This window comes from Perna viridis, chromosome 5 (genome assembly GCF_037379345.1).
Source record: "Perna viridis isolate PV_CMFRI_1.1 ecotype Kerala chromosome 5, ASM3737934v1, whole genome shotgun sequence".
NCBI lineage: Eukaryota > Metazoa > Mollusca > Bivalvia > Mytilida > Mytilidae > Perna > Perna viridis.
The window spans coordinates 36043754-36064781 of NC_142449.1; the positions used below are offsets into that span (position 1 = coordinate 36043754).

Here is a 21028-nt window from a genome sequence, read left to right on the forward strand (position 1 = left end):
TCAGGTTTTGGTTGTCTGTAAATGTGCCATCGTTTATTTAAATCTGTATCAAATAGAACTTTGTTTGGGGCCAGACCTGTCTTAGCAACCACCTTAAGGAGGTAGACCTAGGGTAAGGGACACAACTCTTACAAATCATTGGAACGTTTATATTCACCATTTTACATCATTCTCATGTAAGCATCAAAGTAACTTGGACTGACTTCATTCTGTTTCAAAGAAAAGCTTGAAAGGCATAGGTAAAATTAAATACGATACAAACATATCACTGATTTCAAGAGTTGTGTCCCTTACCCCAGGTCTACCACCTTAATACAGCAATAGCCTGCATTAAAAGACTAAGTTCGAAACATCCCTATATGTAGTGCATTATATGTAAAAGAGTAACCAAGAGCTCCAAAATTCTAGTGGAAATCAAAAGAATGTAATCCAGGGACAAAGACCAGACATGGAAAACAGACAAACACAACAAAGAACATAAAATAACCAAAAACAATACATATAAAGTAACAAAAGTAAATGAGCAACTCGGATTCCACTAAAGCTGGGGGCATGAACCAGGTGCACCGGCAGGGTAAATTAACCTGCATTTAAAGACCATCTGTCTTATGTGACCAGGATTTTGATTTCTCTTAGAATCTCAATGAAGACAGGTTTTGCCAGGTAAGGTAATACATGGCTCATGAGCAAGACTTCAAGGAGTGTGTTTATATTTTTATTACTCAATAAGCACTATAATCTGTATAAAAAAGAATGATATGGTTTCTAATATATACATTTTATAAAATGTACAGTTCTATGTCACAGTGACCAATTTTCTTTTATTCACATTTCAAAAATGTCAAACCGGAACGGGGCAGTCTTAGCACTATTTCAAATCGGAACAACTCTTTCGATGACTAGCCCAGAATATTCGAAACGGACCATATTTTCGATCTTTTTGGTGAAGGTGTAGGTGATGACGTTTTTGGTAAGGTTGAAATGCTTATCTCTTTCTTTTCTGGCTCTTGTATCTCTGGCAATGGAACAGTGCTGCTGTTTTTTTCTACTTTTGATTCTGGTCTGTTAACTGGAGTGTTTTTTTTCATCATTAAATTGTCCCTTTCTTGAATAAACTCGGAAAGGTTCAACTGTGACGAAGATGACGAATCGTCTGTTATAAAAGAAAATAGATTTAATTGCTAGTATTTTAACAATATGTGTTTGTAGTAGTTATATATTTACACTTTGTTATATTAAGTACTTTAAGGTCACTTTTTTTCTCTAAACTACAGGAAATTAGTGCTTGCAAGTTTTGTTCAATTATATATCCGATTGTACTAAAACAAGAGTATATATTATATAGAGTGTTGCCTTCTATTTTTATAACAAAAGCATGTCAAGACAAATTTATAGTTTCTCTTACATTAGAAATTTATGTATTAATCAAACAATCCAACTTCAACTAGATATACTCAAAATAGTTCCCGTTATGCACTGCACCCAGAAGCTGACAAAACTTCATTCTACTTTATATTCAGGTAATCTTTTCTATCAGCCAATCAGATTTCATGTTGTGAATGCATTGCTTCAGGGGCGGATACAGGAATTGAAGAATGAGAGGGCACACTGAATGAGCGAAGAGGGGGCGCGCACTGCCGCTTCGGTGATTTCATTTTACATTTCAACAATTTTATCCGAATATGGAAGGACCCACAGCCGGCGCACCGCGCCTAGATCGGTCTAAATGGCATAGTTTAAAGGAAAAACTGAGGATTCAGAAAAGACAATCTGAACAGAGAGTAGAATGGAGTTTCTTTAGATCATAAACTGACAGAAGAAAACAAATACTGTCTAATTCAAATTGAAATTGTTTCGAATTGTATTCCCAAACCAATCTCATAGAGCATTTTTTAAATTACAAACCTGCAGTATGTAAACTGTCATATACTGGTGAGTTACTTTTGTTATCATCGTCTGAGAAATCGCTCAAAGCTCCGTCTGAGGTGTTTCCTTTATCTTTCTGTTGTTTCATTCGACGCCTTGCATTGGCGAACCAGTTCGAGATTTGTGTCATAGTCATGCGCGTTGCAAAGGCCAACATGACCTTTTCTGTTTTCGTAGGGTACGGATTCTTCTTGTGTTCCTTCATCCATGTCTTCAAAAGCTTTGTGCTTTGTTTTGTTGCAGGAATATCGTTCCCGTTTACCTGTGCGCTTAACTGCTGATAATTTCTGAAATATGAAAACAAAGCTTACATTTCACCAAACTGTCTCAGAATTCATCTTCACATTGTTTTAATGTCGAGTGCTCTATCGTTTGAAATGAAAGTGTTTGTCCAAAATCACGGGTTCACAAGATTACAAAATAGGCTATGTAACAGCTGGGGATTTTCTTTTCATTAGAGCAAGATTGATCAATTTAGTTATTATTCATGGAGGACTAAAATTTCATTATAACAATGTTAGACAATAAAAATATATTAAAAAGAAATACTTACAAATACTCATTTACTTGTGAGCGGAGCATGTGCTCCATTTGAGCCGGATGACCGTACGGTACAGATTGATATGCATTGTACATGCTCTGAAAAAAAAACAAAAGACAGTCTAATTAAAATATCATTTAAGTCAAGTCGTCTTTTTTTAATCATAATACTTGCAAAGTATAAAGAAATAATCATTAGGATATGTCTGAATTATAAGCTATTTCTTAAAGAATCCGAAATTAAAAGTGCAATTCTACGATATTCCCGATAATTAATATAAGGTTAGACTGCATCTTTTACTAGTCGTTCAATACATGATACTTTTTATAATGTATGATTTGGAATTACTTACTTGAGATGTTTGTGGATACGGGGACTGATACAGACTACAGCTATCATATCCTGGGTATCCTGGGTAACAGGAATAAGGTGGTACTGTCTGGTTTTCACCGTACTGTAATGATCCAGGGTAAATTGATGGCGGCGACCCATGATGCAAATGATTCGCTGCAGCTGCGTTGTATTGCACTGAAGGACTTGTTGCCTGCATTTGATAGCACCGACACATTACAATATTTGTATGAGGGTCAAAAACCTTTGGACAGCAGCGGTCTATACAAACCTGAAAAAAGGATGAATTTGTAAAAGTTACTGGTCGAAAATTGACAAGAATATGGAAAAAATGGGTACAAATACTTTAAACGAAGAAGCTTGCATCGGCACTGTTGTTCAAAAAAAGTTTGTTAAGTTTACTTTAAATGCTTATATATTACTCTAACTTAATGTATAAATGCATGATATAAATATTTACGAACTACATGTATAATTTCGAACATGGAAGTCATATATTGTTCGATTGTTGAAAGGAATATATAGACAAGAAACATACCGAAGGAGTATCTAAGCTATCTGTATACGACATTGTTCTAAGATGTTGGTTGTTTTCAGAATAAATTCAAAATGATGAACGACAACAAGAAGCCAAACAATTTATACTTATTTTAGGGATACGATTGCAATAAACCCGAAGATGTCAGTATTAATGCTCGGCCGATAACATCTGATAAAAACATAAATCAATTATTATGTACATGTCCTAATTGCAATCATAATTTCACAACTGCAATCAGGATATGTAGGAACTAAATATTGGCCGAGGGCAAGGAAAAACACCATGTTAAATTCTGCACTGCAAGTCTTGGAACAATATAGGTCGGAGGAAACAATATCAATTTCGACCTCGAGGAATAAGAGTAAGAGAGACCCTTGTAAATGTCAAAAATTTTACAGTTTTAATCACACTTTAAAATTTGATAACATCTTGAACAATTTAAAAATTTTATTGAAAATTTGTCACATAATTTTTCATATCCGTGCCAACATTAATCTGTTTCATTCAAATTGCGTGTCAGAAAAATCATAAAAATATGGATAAAAATCTTTAAAAATAATCTTATTTTCTTCATTGCTTAACCAGTCTGCCAAATTCTAATTTCGACTTTGTTAAATAAATACATATTTCTTTAAATTGCGTTTTCGTTTTTTGTTTTTTTGTTTTGTTTTTTGTTCTTTGTTTTTGTTTTGTTTTGTTTTGGTTTTTACGTTTGTTTGTTTGGTTTTTTTGTGGGGGGGGGGTTGTCATCTTTCATGTTAACAAGAACTTTTTCATTATTGTTTTACAAATTGCTATCTGGTTATTTGTCTAATAATCCTTGTTATCGTTATTATTTTAGTTTATATGTTTTATTTTCATATTTTTTTCAAATGCATCTTCTTAGTTGGACAACGGTAGAAATGCATGACAGTCGACAACATTATGATTTTTTCCGTTACATTCAACGATTCTTTTACACTAAAAAAACTTCTTTACTCCTATCTAAATTAATAAAGTTGCAATCAACGCTATATTGCTGAAAAAAAAACATTTTTTTAACTCGTGAGTTTTAGAAGATTTACCCATCATAATATAATGTATTTTCCTATCTGTAATAAAGAATGAGGCCAAAATGTAAGTTTTCTTTATATTTTTTTTATTAGAAAAAGACATTGGATTTTATATGGCATATGGTCGGAAAATTTCCCATTGAAAGACTTAATTGTAGTTTTACTCCAAAATGTGCATTATTTTGTTGCTTTTTGAATTGCAAAATTAACCAATTTCTAACTGCATGCCTTGAAATGAATTTTTATGTAATCGACAGTACATGTTATATGTATTTATGCATTTTAAGTTGAGACATTAAGGGTGTAAAAGAACTTTTTTACTAAAACTACTTGTCTATAGAGTATAAAGAACGGTAAATTCTGACAAAGGATTAATTGATATAGAATTGAGATGTTTAAATTGCATAAATGTAGAACTTACCTCCTCTGAGCATGCTATAAGTTTTAATATAGAAGACATTACAATGATAATGTTACGCAGTATGTGTGCGTGTTGTATTTTTTTTCATAGAAAATAGGATCCCTATATGATATGATTCATTATTTTTACACATCGATCATAAGGACTTGCTTCCACTTTCCATACATAACCCTCTAGCTCAAGTACTTTGAAATCAGTATACACGAATATTGATAGTAGGAGCGACTTCCTGTTCAGCCATCTATCTGTGTGGGACATGTAGATGTATAGTAAAGCCGAGGTCGTCCAATTCTACGATCTACTAGTTCTTAATAGCCGTTTAATGTCGATGGGGATTTATTCGCGAATAAGCTAAGAGATAAGTCGTTATAACGACTTTAACTAAATCTATACCTGACACTAACCGGGTTCCGTACTTTTCATTTACTAAATCGTGTATAAATAGAAAAGGACTAAAGAAGTGTTACTTGTGTGAAATGGAGAGTCGTGATAGAATTATGATATTTCATTCGAAAGTTGGACAAGTTTTAGTAATTTATCACACTTTTCATTCCAAGCAAAAACTGCAAAAGTAGTAGACCAACAATATTTTATTTAGCGCATTTCTGCCGATGTAATTTTCATTTTTTTTCCATTCTCAATCAAATCATTCGAGTGAAAATTGACAGGTTATTACATGGAAATCGTGTCATAACTGATGTCACGATCGGTGCCGAGAGATTCAGAAGGCTCGTTTTACAACCCGAATTAACGCGATGAGAAGACACAGAATACTCTCGGGTCCATTCCGTACACGGATCCATTACCATAATGGTAGAATCGTAATTGTTCCGGAGGATTGTGCTACCCGTAGGATCCGACCTACGACCTAGACATGTCTTAGTGATATTTTTACCCTAATCATTTTTCATGTTCTTTAGAGAGAAACATCAATCTAAAAGACGGAAAATGTGGTTAAAACCAAATTTAGAAAAGTCTTGCTGTTAAGTACTCCTGTTAAAGACGAGTTTAAGCGAGTTTATCAAATTAAAAGCAGCAGCAGACCGAATTATTTTTGCATTTGTGTTATTGGGGAGAAATGATGAATGTAGATCACTGCTGAGACGACAATAATTTCCCAATACAGTAGCAGGATCATTTAAATCAAAACACGCGTAAACAAGGGAAAGAAATTAAATGTCTACTGCATACTTGCGGGATCGATTGTCATCCCGTATTCTAAGTACGGTCACGAACCGGCATGTGTGGTAAAAATAATTATGTAATTAAATTATCATTATATAACAGTTGTTTAAATATTATCGTAGAAAAAAATAGCTTTTCTACTCGAAGCTGATGAAAAGCTCTTGTCATATACTTATACTTTTTTTACAACTATTAAATTTGAAAAAAAAACCATGAGATTAATGTTGTCCAAGGCTCATATATCTATGTGTATATGTATATAAATGTTTACTGTCTACTGATTACATATGTTGCCTCTTGCTAAACCCTAATAGTGGAGATTAAGAACGGATATTGTGAAACGAAACAAGCACAACGAAATAAACTTAATCCAAAATAGTAAATACTTTCAGCGACCATCAAAAGAAAAAGGAACATATATGGTGAAATGCAAGAAATACCATCGTATAACCCCTATAAAAATAGTAAATAGTCAAATAACGGCTCAAAGACGTGTAGGTCTTCAACAAGAAAGGCTCCGACAACGAAAGTAATCAAACGGATTGTAAAAGAACTTGACTTTTCTTCAGAATTAAATTAAAAGGTAATAAAACGATACAAAGACATATCAATGACCAACATCTCCTGACTTGTTGACTGGCGCATGCTTTTCTTCAGAATTAAATTAAAGGGTAATAAAACGACACAAAGACGTATCAATGACCAACATCTCCTGACTTGTTGACTGGCGCATGAAATTAATCTGCGATGGGGTTAAACAGTTTTATAAGGCCTGAACATTCCCCTTTAAAGTAAAGTCAAAAATGAACAGAAGCAACAAACATATACTATTATAAGGCATTCTGTGTAGTTGATAAAGATAATTGTATTTTCTTATAACAAGTCATGCTAGTCATTTGTGTAGTTTTTGTGTTACTCACTTGTCATTTATTTTTGAAAAAATATTTTCAAGTCTTCTTTACATATTCCGTTTCGCTTTTTGACCTTATTTCATTTGTTTTGTAAACAGAATACATAAATTCAGATTGTACACCTCAAATAGCATTGTGGCGTCATAATTTACGATTAATTTCACACTTAGACTTTTTGTGAAAATGACGCCTTGGGGGATACGGGAATTGGAGAACCGGGGCGCGCATCGTCACACTTCAGTATTTTTTTTATTTCAACTATTTTTTCCCGTAAAGCGAGGGGCACTTGGTCTTGATCCGCCTTTACACATCAACCTGTCTTGATTCGTATAAGGCTATATACAATGTCTGGGAAAAGACATACGGCGAAGTCTTCCGTAACATAATGCTGATATTTGTAGTGTTTTGTCTTTCTGTCGGTTAGATCGCGAAAACAAAATAGCTGAAAAGGGGCTGTAATTAAACATAGTCGAGTCGCTAGTTTTCAAGAATCCATTAGGGTCGAACCACGTTAAGTCGAAGCCGAAGGGACCATACAAAAATGTTCGAGTTATCCGAGGTTCGAGTAATCCGAGACCGTGGATAAACCGGAAATACTAATAGTTTGGTCAATCATGTGTTGTGCTTGTACATGTACATCACTTTACACAATACTTCGTAATGTCTTGCGTTTTAAATCAAGATATTTTTTGTATGTTGTATATAATTTTTGAAATACTGAACGGCACCGAGTGCTTTAGTGAACTTTCCTATTTATTTTTTCTACATCGAAAACGTCGTAGTTCGTACAAAAATATGACCCGGCTAATTTTTTAAAATATTCCTATGATACTAAAAAAGAAATACTGTTACTATGGATTCCATATAAAATGCTGCTTTGTTTGACTCACAATCCAGAGTATCGTCAAACCATGTGCTCTACATTATTGCGATAAAATTTCAAATTCACTAGCGAAACGAATGTAGTCGTTGAAATACACTTACTATGGTCTGTTTGATGTTTCATTAAAAAGTCAGATACCATTACAATTTATTTGTATCTTTTTTCAATTTATCAAAATATCCGATATCACTGTTAGTGTGAATTCCGATGTGTAATTAATAAAATTCGTTTCTTTTCACTACACGCGCAATTTTAAATTAGTAAATGCACAAATCAAGCCATAAAGAGTGTCAACAAATTAATTTTAAAAGCCACGCCAATCGTTGTTAAAACACACTTCGATCATGGTTTGTAATAAAGCAATCAGTTTTCCGACTTATTAGTTGACTTCGAGACATCAGGGTTAATTAACCTCGAAGTGCTATCGAGAGGACTGATTAATTACCTCTAGTTATCCGAGATTTTGATTCATCCGAGTTCGATCGAGTCATCCGAGGTAAAATGGTATTGGAGTAAGGGGAGTTTTGCTGGGACTTTGTGATTAATTCGAGTTATCGGAGATTTCGACTAAATAAATCCGAGTTCGACACATCGAGGTTCGATACATGTATATATAGTCTTTCGATAGTACTTTCTTGGTTTGCCCTTCATAAATAGGCGTATTTAGTATATTCTAGCCCTAGGACTTAAATTTGCTTCAGCACAATGAATTCATATGTTTATATAAAAGTTTAGTTTCCAGTTCTTTTCAGTGCAATAAGTGCAGTTTCGTACAAAAATATGACCCGACTAATTTTTGAAAATATTCCTATGATACTAAAAAAGAAATACTGTTACTATGGATTCCACTTAATCGCATGCAGTTACCTGATAATTGCATATTCACATAAGTGCACCCCCCCAAAAAAAAACAAAAACAAAACAAAACAAAACAAACTTTTTTTTTCGAAAACTACAAAAGAAATGTACCTAAATTGGTAAATCAACAATGCATCGTTATTGAATCCCTGTTTCCTTGAGGATTTTTTTACAACAATATTTTCACTTTTCTTTGACTATACATACATGTAATTAAACATGAGAAAAGAATACAATGTATATTCCGAAATTATTACTGAAGACCGTCACCAAAGGAAGAAAAAAAAATAGACACTAGACCAATACACAACAATACTTTATACCAAGAAAACAAAACAGAGGTTTTTTTTCTAGATAGAGTCTCGTCATCGACAGGACCTTGTCTGGAGTAGATCGTCAACTTTGTCCTGAAAAAAAAAGCCGTTTTCATATAAAAAAAATCACTATCGATCTTACGAGAAACCAACTATTCACAGCACCTTTCAACTCGAGCCAACTTAACCCATCACCAAAACCTGAATTGAAAGGGTAGTCAATGTCGCTAAAACCTGCTTGTAGTCATTGCTGTAAAAAAGGCATTGTAAGCTACATGTATCTCCGGATAACAAGGGTACAACATATTGAAATCTACATTTATATATATACATATCACCTACACACTGTAAAACAACTTTTTATTGTACCTTAAATATTTAGATAATATTCAAGGAAAAAATCTACTTGCGATGATCAAAGAAAATAAAACACAGGTTTAGATAATTTATGAAAAAACCAAATATCTTAAGGCTTTACAAAATGCTAATTTTCTTATGTTGTAACATTTTACAACATCTTTTTCTTTATTTGTATATAATCAGTAAAACATTGAGTACCCGCCTATAAATGTCATAACGGATAAAACAAAGAGAATAGCAAGATAAAATCGACAATTTCCTACTCTTTGGTCCGTGTAGCATTGATCCCTATAGATTAATATACAAAACCGAATAAGATACTTGAAGCGACATTGATGTCTAAAATGATGCAAGTGGTATCAGTCTGTCTTAATGAGGCAGACTGATACTACCACACGGTCTTGGTGTTGACCAAATCAAAATAACAAATTGCTGGTAGTGATATGTATATGTTGATACCATAAATTTTCACAAGGGCTTGCAAACCTGAATGTCCAATTAAACTGCTACTGTCCTTTTCAGTCTTGAGGCGACTTGTAAGTGGACCGACTCGTTGAATAATTTGCTTTAATCGGAACTACTCAGCCATTCCCGCTAAATATTAGCCACGAGAGCGCTATTAATTTTCAAGTGCATTTCAATATATACTTTTGAACTGATTTTTTCATATTAATCTGCGCAAATCTATTAAAACTTCTCTGGCACTAAAATGCTTTCAAGTTGGGTTTTGTAAAAAGATTTAAAAATATATCATCGTCATTTTCAAGTTTAAATTAATGTATACGCATACGCAGATCAAAGTAAATCTATCCACTAGGTGGCGATAAAAAATCAGTTAGATATCACCAGAAATGGAGAACAATAACTCTTCCAAGAATTTGACGTGAAGCGGGGAGCTTGAAAAAATTAATGGTAAAAATCAGGTTTTCAATACTTTTAATATCGGATCGGTCAAATTCCTCACAGGTTCTTCCGCCTAGTGCCTATGCTCAAGGTTGTTTTTCGTGTAACCAGAAAAGCCGAGTAGTTCCGATTGGAGATTATGTAAATGTTGCCGAAAGTCTTAAATGTTGACCTTCTTTCTCTTGACCAAATCACAATTTGCAGTTAGAGTTGATTGATAAAATAATCTCATGTAATGATGTTAGTTTTGTCTAATGCAAAAAACATTTCACGAAAACAAATGGAGAAGATTAAAACTAAATTCGTAAAATAAAGGGGAAATAATTTCGTACTTTTTTTTCTCGTGGGTTCTTAGCTTCCAACAAAATAATTCGATGTATATTGTGACCACGGTCGACGGGAATCATAATTGGACACAGATTTGGTCCAAAATCTAGAGATGTGTGTGTGTTTTTTTTAATTATGTGTAATGTTCATGTTGATGCATAACGGCGAAAAAAAATATTTGATTTGATTTAACTACTTCGGTCAATTCTAGACTGACAGGTGACACTGTATTCTCTTTTATGTGGGCTAACAAAATTGTTCGAATTCTTGCAACAAAAAATCTGATCTGATTTGGGTGAAATTTTGTCATGAGGCTTGTTTGACCAAATGTGGCTATAAACTTTTCTCCTTCCGATGCATATATTTAACATTTACTTTTGTCGACTTGTGTCTTTGTGGATTTTTATGTAACAATGAAGAAAAGAGTATTTAAAATTTCGGTATCTTTTTATAACATATGATGCAGTTTTGAAGTTTCAAATTGCACAGGCGCAAGCATACTCAATTTTGGGCAAACTGTGGTTTTTATTATGATTTTAAACCCATTTTTGCAAAGGATGTAGATAATATTTCATTTTGAGTTTGTATTCATTGACAGTTTGGTTTTGTTTTTCATGATTTATTTTGTTGTTTCGTATTCTTCTTTTTATTATCGTTGTTGTTGATGATTCGATATACGTTAATGAAGATTGCTAGAATGAGTGGTCCTTAAAGAATGATGAAAATTATGAACAAATCAATTTTAATCGATGGAACACTTCTATGTTTTAGAAATCATTGGAACATGTACACTCAAACGGGGAACTACTGCAATATTAAGGGAGCAACCATTTGATTTTTAGAGGGGGGGGGGCTAGGATTAAATTTGAAAAAAAAACAGGATGGTAGCATATGTTAAAAAAAATCCAGGATGACCATTCGGGTTAAAAAAAAAAGGACAGGATGCATCTGTTATAAAAAATCAGAATATGTTTTTAGTAAACACCTTAACTTGTCATATTTGTATATATCATGAAAAAAAAATTAAGGACAGACTGGAATCAAAAATAAAAAGGCAGTATAGCCTTAACCCAAAAAAATCCAGGACGAAAAAATTGATCCTAGCCCCCCCCCCCCAAAAAAAAAATCGAGTGGTTGCTCCTGAAATGAAACCATTTTTGATCAGCTTAACGCCACAATAAATGTGGTTTATAAAACACTACCCTCTATAAAGTATTATGAACCTTTTCGACAAGACTGTCTATTTACAAAAATTGTGAAATTGCATGGTAGAGAACCTCTTGCACTTTCACAATATGACAGACCTAGATAATGACCTATAATGATTAAATAAACATACAACACCAGCGTCCCCTGAGTACATTTCAGGGACGGATCCAGTCCTAATCACAACCACGTTGATTCCGAGCATTGCCAGGATTGGCCGAGAGTGTACTGATAGATCCAGTCCGACAGATTTTGAAAAAGGTAGGGGTTTCAGGGTGTTGTTTGCTCATTTTTGCCGAAACTTTGCTTGAAATTCACATAATTTTCCAAGGAAAGAGCGACTGAAGCCCCGAAACAGCCCCTTCTGGATCCACCACTGCACCCATTACACATTTGAGTTATCTCTCCGCGGTCTTATTTTAATGTGAAAAAACAAGTTTCCTCTTCAATGATTGCTACAAGGTATATGGGAAGTATTCGGCATTCATGTTATGTGTGTAATATGCATTCTTTTTCTGAATATTTATATTATAATGACTATAACTAATAACTATAATGAATAACATTGTCTTACTTGCTCTGTTTGTTGCTATTGTGATACATCAAATTAAAATCCAACCTGATATAAAGTGAATGATTTCAAGCAAAAGGTTCGATGTTTTGTTTTTCTTGGGTTTTTGTTTGCTCGTGTTGAGCGTGTTGCGCTATTTTGTTATATATTTCGTTTTGTTTGTGTTTTGCTCTGTTGTCGCTTTTGAACAAGACTATTGCGTAGACCTTTCTATTTCAATATTTTTATTTTTATTTTGAAAATAGCATCATTGCATTGACATGAATAATAAAAACTCAAATAATAACAAACAAAATATACATGAAAATAAAATTCACGCCCGTTCTGAAAAGAACTTGTCAGGAATGGATAAAACAATAGCACTCACGAAGAAAAAGCTCTGGAACACAATCAATCGTCTTCGTTTACACATACACTTAGTTATTTAAATTCCTAACACTGAATTCCAACAGTTATGTTTAAAAAATAATAATAATATTTATAGAATTTTTTTTTCAAAATGTTTTTTACCTATACTTAAAAAAGCATGTTTATTCACTTTCCCTTTCATTATCGGAATTCTTTTCACTCTCGTTACTGTTACCTATGATATTAGAAATTGACCAAATTTTACACGTGTTTGGTTTCGATATAAGCGGCGGAAGAAACGTAGGCCTCTGCGGTAAATTGATGTTTTCATCGTTGATGTTTTCTTCTTCGCAACTTTTTTCAGGTTTTTCAGAACATGTCTCTGTCTTGTCAATGTCTTTGTTATCAGCATAGCATTTTCCATCTCCATCTCTTTTCGATTCTCTGTCCGAAGAGTCGACATTTTTATCTTCCGTTGACAAAATGCACGGTAAACTGTTCATATTTTGGTCGATTGGAGTAGATGTCAGCGGACGATTTTGGAAGAAGGAAAACGAGGCATAACTGTACATGTCTTCTTTCGACATACCACCAAAACCATAACCCGGAAGTTCATGCTCAGGTGTTGCTAATTCTGAAAATATAAGGACGAATTATTAAAATCGATTTAAATAAATTCTTAATTCTACTTTAGGCGTAAGAAATTATTTGAGACCGTATACCGGATGACGTTTTTAAAAAAGAAATTATTATAAACTATATCACCCATCCTAAAGAATCGAGCAAAAAACTTTCTATAGTTTTAAAGATAACCATTGCGGGAATTTTACCTTCTTGCAGTGATGTGTCAGTTTTCGTGCTGTCTTCGTCATCACTACTTGTGCTAATAGCATCGAAAGATGTGTCTGATGAGAATTCTCCTTTGTGTTCTTTCTTGAGCCTTCTTCTAGCATTTGCAAACCATGTTGATACTTGTGTGAGAGTCATTCGTGTTATTATTGCTAACATTATCTTCTCTGCTTTTGTTGGGTAGGGGTTCTTTTTGTGCTCTTTAAGCCATGCTTTTAAAGCAGCTGTTGTTTCCCGTGTTGCGTTTTTTCTTCGTCCAGTGCTTGGATCTATTCCGGAATGCCTTAAATAATGATTTAATTTCGAAAAATGATATTTGATGATAAAAAGCAAAGCCAGATCGAGAAAAGAAGTGATCAAAAGGCTTAACTGTGTATATGCTTCTATTTTTACAAAAAAATGAAAATAATCATGTTTATCCCCAGTCATCATGCTTGTAAAGAATTTTGTTTAAATTAAGAAAAAAACGGGAATATGAAAACAGTAGCTACAAAGAATGATGCAAACAGACATCACTACGAAGGAAATATTGTAAGAGTGTTATTATGTGAACCATGCAGCGTGACAAACTCTTGTTTTCTGGAAAAAAATTATGTCAGATTGTAGTTATTTTTTATAAGTGTAACTTTTGAATAAAGGGAAATACCTCTTTGATCTGTTCATAAATATCACTGTTACATCTTGCATCATAATGATTTAAACATTAAATTGGACAAAAAAACCTGTGTCATAAATGTATAATCTCTGGTGTCTACATGGACAGTATTTTCAGTCTTTTAAAGCAAGTTTATTTTTAGCCTTAAACTTACATGTAGCTGTACATCTGAGATCTCAATATGTTGTCCATATTCTGGTGTGATGGTGAAATCATAGGATATGGTGCTCCAAGTCCCATTGGTGTCATCTGGGTACTATCCCATTTATATCCTGGATGTGATTGCTACAAGTAAAGAAAAATATAATGATTTCAATGTCAATTTGAAATTTAAAAGAAAATAATTCTTGAAACTTATAAACCGTAAATTCTGTTGAATGTTCTGATAGCATTGTTTGTATATTCCAATTTAAAAATGGCTCCATTACTGTTTGAATTTAAGAAAAGAAACGCATTTCAAATGTTTGGTACTGTTACATGGAATTAAGAGTTTAAATTATAACATATTCGTGATGCTATGATAACATGAACTATTGTCAAGATGATTCTAAGAAAAAAATATTATCCTAAAAGAAATGAAGTTCAAACAATGAATTTAGATCTATTAATTTTTCAATTTTAATTTTCTATTTTCTTTTATTATGCGTTTGTGCATTTATATATAAAAGTATACCATTGGACTCGACACTGGGGAGGGGATATCTGCATGCATAGAAGTCTGTAGAAATGCTGCGGCAAAGTTTGGGTGCATCTGCATTTGGGCAGCCCCGGAGTGGTAACATCGGCAAATTACCCTGTTTGTGAAGGGATCACTGGCTTTAGGGCAATAAGGATCACCACAAATCTGGCAATACAAATGTAAAATAAGTACAATTGTTAATAAACTGGTTGATAAGAATTATTGAAAGCAAAATAATACTCATAAAATAAGGGGCGGCCAATTTAATTTGAGGGGGAGATTGGAGGAATTTTAATATAATACATTTTGACTCAGACCTTTTTGAAAATGAATATTTTGGTCCTGAAGGTGGGAGTAAAAACTATTTCGTTCCTTTCAAATAACTCCGATCAGAGCATTGAGTTTTAATGTATATCAAAATAAATATAATTTTATTCCATGTTTGTGAAAAGCAAATGGTCGTCTCCTAAAGGGAAAATTGTCAATTAGTAAAAATAAGTGAAAATAGAAAACATGCAAAATGTTATATATTTAAAAAAAGTTATCAAGCAATAAATGGTGCAATTTGAAACTTTTAACCTTTAAAATTTTCATTGATCACATATAGAAAAATATTGTTTTAATATCTTATATATGTATAGTTACTGTTGTCCTGAGAATTAAAAAAAAGTACAACAATTTTTCTACAATTTCACAAAATAATGAAATAGATTTACTTACCAACTGCTTAGCAAATATATTGGTTGAAAGAGGTTCTAAGCTATCTTTAGCAAGCGCCATTTCAGGAATGTAATTCTGAAACTCACTCCAAACAAAGGAATTAAATTAAGTCCAGAAACAAAATGTTTTATATCCAAGAGACAAAATATTAATGAAGTCTTCATAAAGATATCATATTTTATATCAAAAATTTCATAACGGTTAATTAACCTGCGCGTGCTATTAATTCAAATTCAGGAGTCCAGATCCGAGCTCTGATTGGCTGAAACATTGATGGAAAGATACAGGAATTATGAAATTATATGGAAAACAAGTATTTCCACCAAATATCTCGCCTATGGCATAAAATATGCAGAATTAGATGAAATGTTGATATTTAGTTGCCTTACAGAGGTATATTAGACTTTGAACATGGTAAAATATGATATAAACAATTAAATATCCTTTGGCATACTAAAGTATTGTTGTAAATATGTAAAAAATATTGTAAAGGATAAAAAAATATTTTGACATGTTCAGCCTTTAATCTTCTATATTCTCTTAAATTGATATTGATCTTGAAATGATATGTTTTCCGACTTAGATTACTTCACAAAGTTATGTCCAGTTGTTATTTTCTTATAAAGCACGTTATGCTACATTATCAATATCTTGTAAACAAAAGAAAATGTCTAAGAAAAGTACAATTTAAGTAGAATAGTTTTCACACAAACAGTAAGCATTGGAAATTATAAAGTTTCTTCGAATCGAAATGTTTCTCCAAATTCCTAAATATAATCATATTTATTTGCAAAACAAACTTTTTACAGATTAGGCAAATAAACAGAACATTACGTACAATTGAGACAAATTACAACGAATATGAAGCAATCACGGCATATGAAAGAGATTACAAACATCTATGCCTAAGTAAGAGAGTTTTCAACATTTTTTTTTTCACCTTCTAAAAAGATTCTTTTTAATTGAGACGCAGCAATCTCTGCTAAAATGACACGCTGATTTTAGATCGATGGTTTTAACAAAGGGGGTAATTTTTAATCGAACCTGCTTAACCATATATCTTTCTGGAAATATTTTTTTACAAATGGAGTATATACCAAACACAAAATTTCTGCTTTATACCCTTTATGAGAAAAAAGTACTCAATATGAAATAAGAGGGGTTTTTGTTTCTTGATATCAAACTCAGGCTTGCCCACTATAATTTCCAATGTACCTGCATTGACTGAATATATAAACAGAAACTAATTCGGTGTTTTTAAATATTTTTGATATTCATGAAATAATTGATTTCAATGTTCATCATAACCTTTACCAAAATGGTCATGTTCTCAGCATGAAATCAACCATGACTGCAGTAAAATGTTTTACCCCCCAAATTATAAAATATAATGACAGGACTCACATTGTACAATTTAGTTTTAACATTAACTTTAATTGCAAAATGGTGTCATTATTTAATTCTTATTCAAATTAGATGTAATTCTTTGTGTTGTGTTGCCTATTTTATATCAGCTTGACTCCCTTTGCTGTGATTTTGAAAATAAACAACAAATTTAATTTTGTAAAGTTTATTTATATTTTTGTTTTGTGTTTGCACGTTTCAGAAGAAAATTGCAAATAATCACCAGCTGCAGCACAAAATATCATTTTTACAACCACGAAAAATTTTATTCAAACTATATATCCATTTTCAAACTGTTCAGGATATTTAAGAATGTATATTTTTCTTCCATGTCATAATCATTGTATTTGCATTGTCATTTTTTTTCAGTTATTATAGAAATAATTGAAAATTCTTTTTCACCTTACATATGAAAAAAGGGCGATAATCGATCCAGGGTGTATTTGAACCGTTATTGACATTTTCTCCTTGACACAATGATGAATTGTCTAAAACACATTTCTGACAGGTACAAATCCCAGGTCATTTATCAATTCTCTGTCATAATTTCTTAAATCATTGGCATCTTACAAGATATCACCGTTATTTACTATCACATCTCATTTTCAAATATATTTGATAAAACTCGATTTCTGTATATTAATAAATTTCTGGAGTATTTGATACATTTTTTTAAATTAAAACGCTTTGTTATATAAATGTACATATATATAAAAACCATGAAAACATAATCGTATTAACGTGAATTATTTTTATTTATTGAGAAACCATCATAATTTCCGCCTTTCTCTTTTTACTGGTTTCCTTTTTACAGTATTTTGCTTGTTGGTCTTTTTATATCCGAAGCATAACAAGACTGGTAAATATTTTGATATAGAATATCTATCCTTTGCTTTAAATCACCAATTTCAGCCATAATCAGGCTAGAAAAATAGTGCAATAATTGTCTTGTGAAGTAATTCAGTGTTAAATAATTTATTTCCAAGCAAAGAAAAGGTAAGACCAGAATAAAAAAATGATAGCTATTATTTCAATGATAAATTATTTTTTATGGAACGCCCTGTACCGTGCTTATCAGCATCACAACTCCTTTGTTTTTTTTTCCATTTCAAATATTTGACGCGTAGGTCTTTTGATATCCATAACATTTATATTTCGATAACAATTCGAAAGTCAAAACTTTGCATTGTTTTGCTTTCAGATTGAAAAAGTACAACAAAATTTAAAATTCATTAAATGAAATTTAGCTTTAGGTACATGTAGTAGTGTCTCAACATTGTTTATTTCAATCTGCGATTTAGCAATTTGAATATGTAAAAGGAACAAAATTTTGAGTCGATAAAATACAAATTGAATGTACTGCAATATTTACATGTAAATGTAGTTCGACTATAATTGAATTTTATCAGATTATCAGTATTTAAGAACAATAATTAAAAAAGCCATATAAATTTCTGGAAGGTGTTAATATCTTTTGTTTTCTGGTTTTCTCTAGGATTAAACGATTAACAGCACGATTAACGTTCTTCGGGCAACTACTTTTGAGCAAGACAACTACATGTTAATCTCGATAAGGCGATAAAATCATAATTATGTCGATAAAAATATAATATTTTATATTTACAAAAAAAAACAAACCATGTAAGCAGGTTTTGAAACAACATTTAAAAACGTTGCGACAACCCGGAAACAAAAAAGAAGGAACTTGCGGCTTATAAAAGACTTCGACGATTTGCCCGACCGTTTACTTTATAATCGCCGACTTAACCGTAACAGTCAGTTTTTTACTCAATAGTTAGTATAGGATACTGAGCATGGAAATCTATGTTAAACCAAACAACTATATGCACAATTTTGTTTTGAACTAAGACTGAGCAATTTTTTTTGCAAACTTTACGGATATCTGATATGGCTAATTAAAAAAGCAAGTACATAGTGTTGTCTGGCTTTAATATGTACATTTTGTATATAAATGCAATTCTGCTTACTAAAATGAGTTAACCAAACGAACGTATCGAGTTATTCCCTGGAAGTTTTTTAATCACGAAAATAAGTTTTTGGCATAATAAACTCAAAATTTCAAGTTGTTTAAAGCCTAAATTTCGAACTGAAATAAATAAGTATGTCCCAATTTTTTTTACATACAAAACGGCATGAGAAAGATGGAGTCAACCCTGAACAGAGTCTCCTCCACGGTTGGTCTAATCGCTATAACGCACCTCTGCCACCCCGTCTCTTGAAAAGAAGAGGACGCATACCCTACCGATGCATCTGGTCAATGTTAACAGTATTTGATGTAGTCCGAATTTCTCGTCTGCTTTTGTTTGGTTATACATGTTAATTGGTTATTTCATGTTCTATGTTGTGTGTGTGTGTGTGTGTGTGTCTGTCTGTCTGTCTGTCTGTTTTCCCTGTCTAGAATTATATTCTTTTGATTTCTGTTCGAATATTGGTTCCCATGATTTTATATTTTTTTATATGAGTAAAATTCGTGCTTATGCTTTCTTTTTTTTAAATTAGGTTTGTTTTCCATTTACCTATGCGAACCTACTTAATCTATTTATTGGTAAAGGATACGATTTTCAAAATAGTGTCTCTTCTTTGACTTTATGTTCACAAATAGAAAAAATCGCCCCCTTATTGCATTTCTACGTAAAATTAAGTCATTTTTGAGTATTGCACTGATTCGAATATTGCTTATTTCGTACTTGACGTTACTAATCCAAATCCAACCCACTGATTATTTCTAACGCTGGAAGTTTTGGTAGTATTTTCAATCTTTAATATGTTCTGAGCTAGCTTTAAGTAACTGCGAGCGAAGTTTGGATCTAATTTGTCTATATATGATTCCGTGGAGAAAATTTGATGTACATGTATCATTGAATGAATTTTATGGTGTGTTTGTTGTGGCAGTTCATTTTTGACCTTAAATAAAGGGGGATGGTTAAGGCCTAGTAAAACTAGTTTAGCCCCGTCCACAGTCAGGAGATGTTGGTCATTAATGTGTCCTTGTGTCGTTATATTACTTTTTAGTTTGATTTTGAAGAATTGTCGTCTTTCAGTTACCGTGGAATTCATTATTTTATTGTCGGGGCCTTCTAAAGCTAACTTAAAGGCGTGTTAATACTTAGTGAAGTCCTTTTTGTGGTCACTGAAAGTATTTACTATTTTTCTACTAAGGTAATACCGGTGCATTTGTTACGTTTCATCATATCCGTTCTTTTTCTATCTTTTCATTAGTTTGCTGTCTGGTACATTCACTTTGAATAAAAGAATCCAATACATACACTGAATAAGTATCATATATTACTAAGCTAAAATTATAGATCTAATTTATAAAATGAATTAAAAGGGCGTATTTACATAAAACTTAAAACGAGATGATACCAGGGATGGATCGAGAGATTTTGAAAAAGGGTTCCAGAGGAGTTAAAAAGGGGGGATTCAAAGCAATCATTTGATTTTTTTTACGCATTTTGCAATAAATTAACAATTTTCCGAACAAAAGGTGAAGTTACCGCTTTATTGCCTCTGTGGTTGAACAAACAGTTTAATATGATATAAGCTAAGCATTGTTGACAAGATCAATCCGTCACAGATTGATTCAAATCAATATTATTTTCTTTACGATATTTTTTTTTGTATTCCAGTAAATAGTAAAGCTTTACAAATGCCAGTACCGACAATGAAATCAAAGTTGTTATTGTGCTAATAGGTGTGAGATACTATAGCTGGGCATTTCAGTTTTGAATAAAATCAACTCTTTATTAGAGCATCATTCATCGAAATAAGCAGAGGTTATATAACAAGATAAAGTAACAGTTAAAGTAGTACGTAGTTATATATTTTTTTCCTCTTTGCGCGTAATCAATATTTTTTTCTTTGTATGCCCTTATCAAGACTCCGTAATTTTTTCATATCATTGGATCTTTTTTCATATACATAAATGCAAATAATATGTTCAGAAAAGTAATTTGAACAAATCAAAACACTTTCTCCCATGCATCTTCAAGATGTTTTTTT

General features: G+C 32.3%; 2 protein-coding genes across 2 annotated transcripts; both read right to left on the minus strand.

Moving 5' to 3' along the window:
* Positions 1 to 708: 708 nt before the first annotated feature.
* Positions 709 to 4926, minus strand: LOC148617266 (uncharacterized). The gene is made up of 5 exons (XM_088581625.1): positions 4833 to 4926; positions 2820 to 3089; positions 2480 to 2565; positions 1906 to 2213; positions 709 to 1153 (listed from the first exon to the last, which is right to left on the minus strand). Exons 1-5 carry the CDS (start codon positions 4869 to 4871, stop codon positions 900 to 902), a joined length of 957 nt encoding a protein of 318 aa, XP_088437751.1. The 5' UTR covers positions 4872 to 4926; the 3' UTR covers positions 709 to 899.
* A 7646-nt stretch (positions 4927 to 12572) lies between these two features.
* Positions 12573 to 15789, minus strand: LOC148617267 (uncharacterized). The gene is made up of 5 exons (XM_088581626.1): positions 15602 to 15789; positions 14876 to 15046; positions 14357 to 14487; positions 13529 to 13830; positions 12573 to 13332 (listed from the first exon to the last, which is right to left on the minus strand). Exons 1-5 carry the CDS (start codon positions 15659 to 15661, stop codon positions 12881 to 12883), a joined length of 1116 nt encoding a protein of 371 aa, XP_088437752.1. The 5' UTR covers positions 15662 to 15789; the 3' UTR covers positions 12573 to 12880.
* Between the last annotated feature and the right edge of the window lie 5239 nt (positions 15790 to 21028).

What these genes read in the sequence shown, in the direction of transcription:
- LOC148617266 (XM_088581625.1), bottom strand. Translation starts at nt 4,871, where the DNA reads ATGTCTTCTATATTAAAACTTATAGCATGCTCAGAGGAG. An exon ending in CGTATCCACAAACATCTCAA is followed by an intron (nt 2,566 to 2,819) that starts GTAAGTAATTCC and finishes TTTTTTTTTCAG; the next exon opens with AGCATGTACAATGCATATCA. An exon ending in TGACAGTTTACATACTGCAG is followed by an intron (nt 1,154 to 1,905) that starts GTTTGTAATTTA and finishes CTTTTATAACAG; the next exon opens with ACGATTCGTCATCTTCGTCA.
- LOC148617267 (XM_088581626.1), bottom strand. Translation starts at nt 15,661, where the DNA reads ATGGCGCTTGCTAAAGATAGCTTAGAACCTCTTTCAACCAATATATTT. An exon ending in ATATATTTGCTAAGCAGTTG is followed by an intron (nt 15,047 to 15,601) that starts GTAAGTAAATCT and finishes TTGTATTGCCAG; the next exon opens with ATTTGTGGTGATCCTTATTG. An exon ending in CCCCAGTGTCGAGTCCAATG is followed by an intron (nt 14,488 to 14,875) that starts GTATACTTTTAT and finishes CTTTACTTGTAG; the next exon opens with CAATCACATCCAGGATATAA.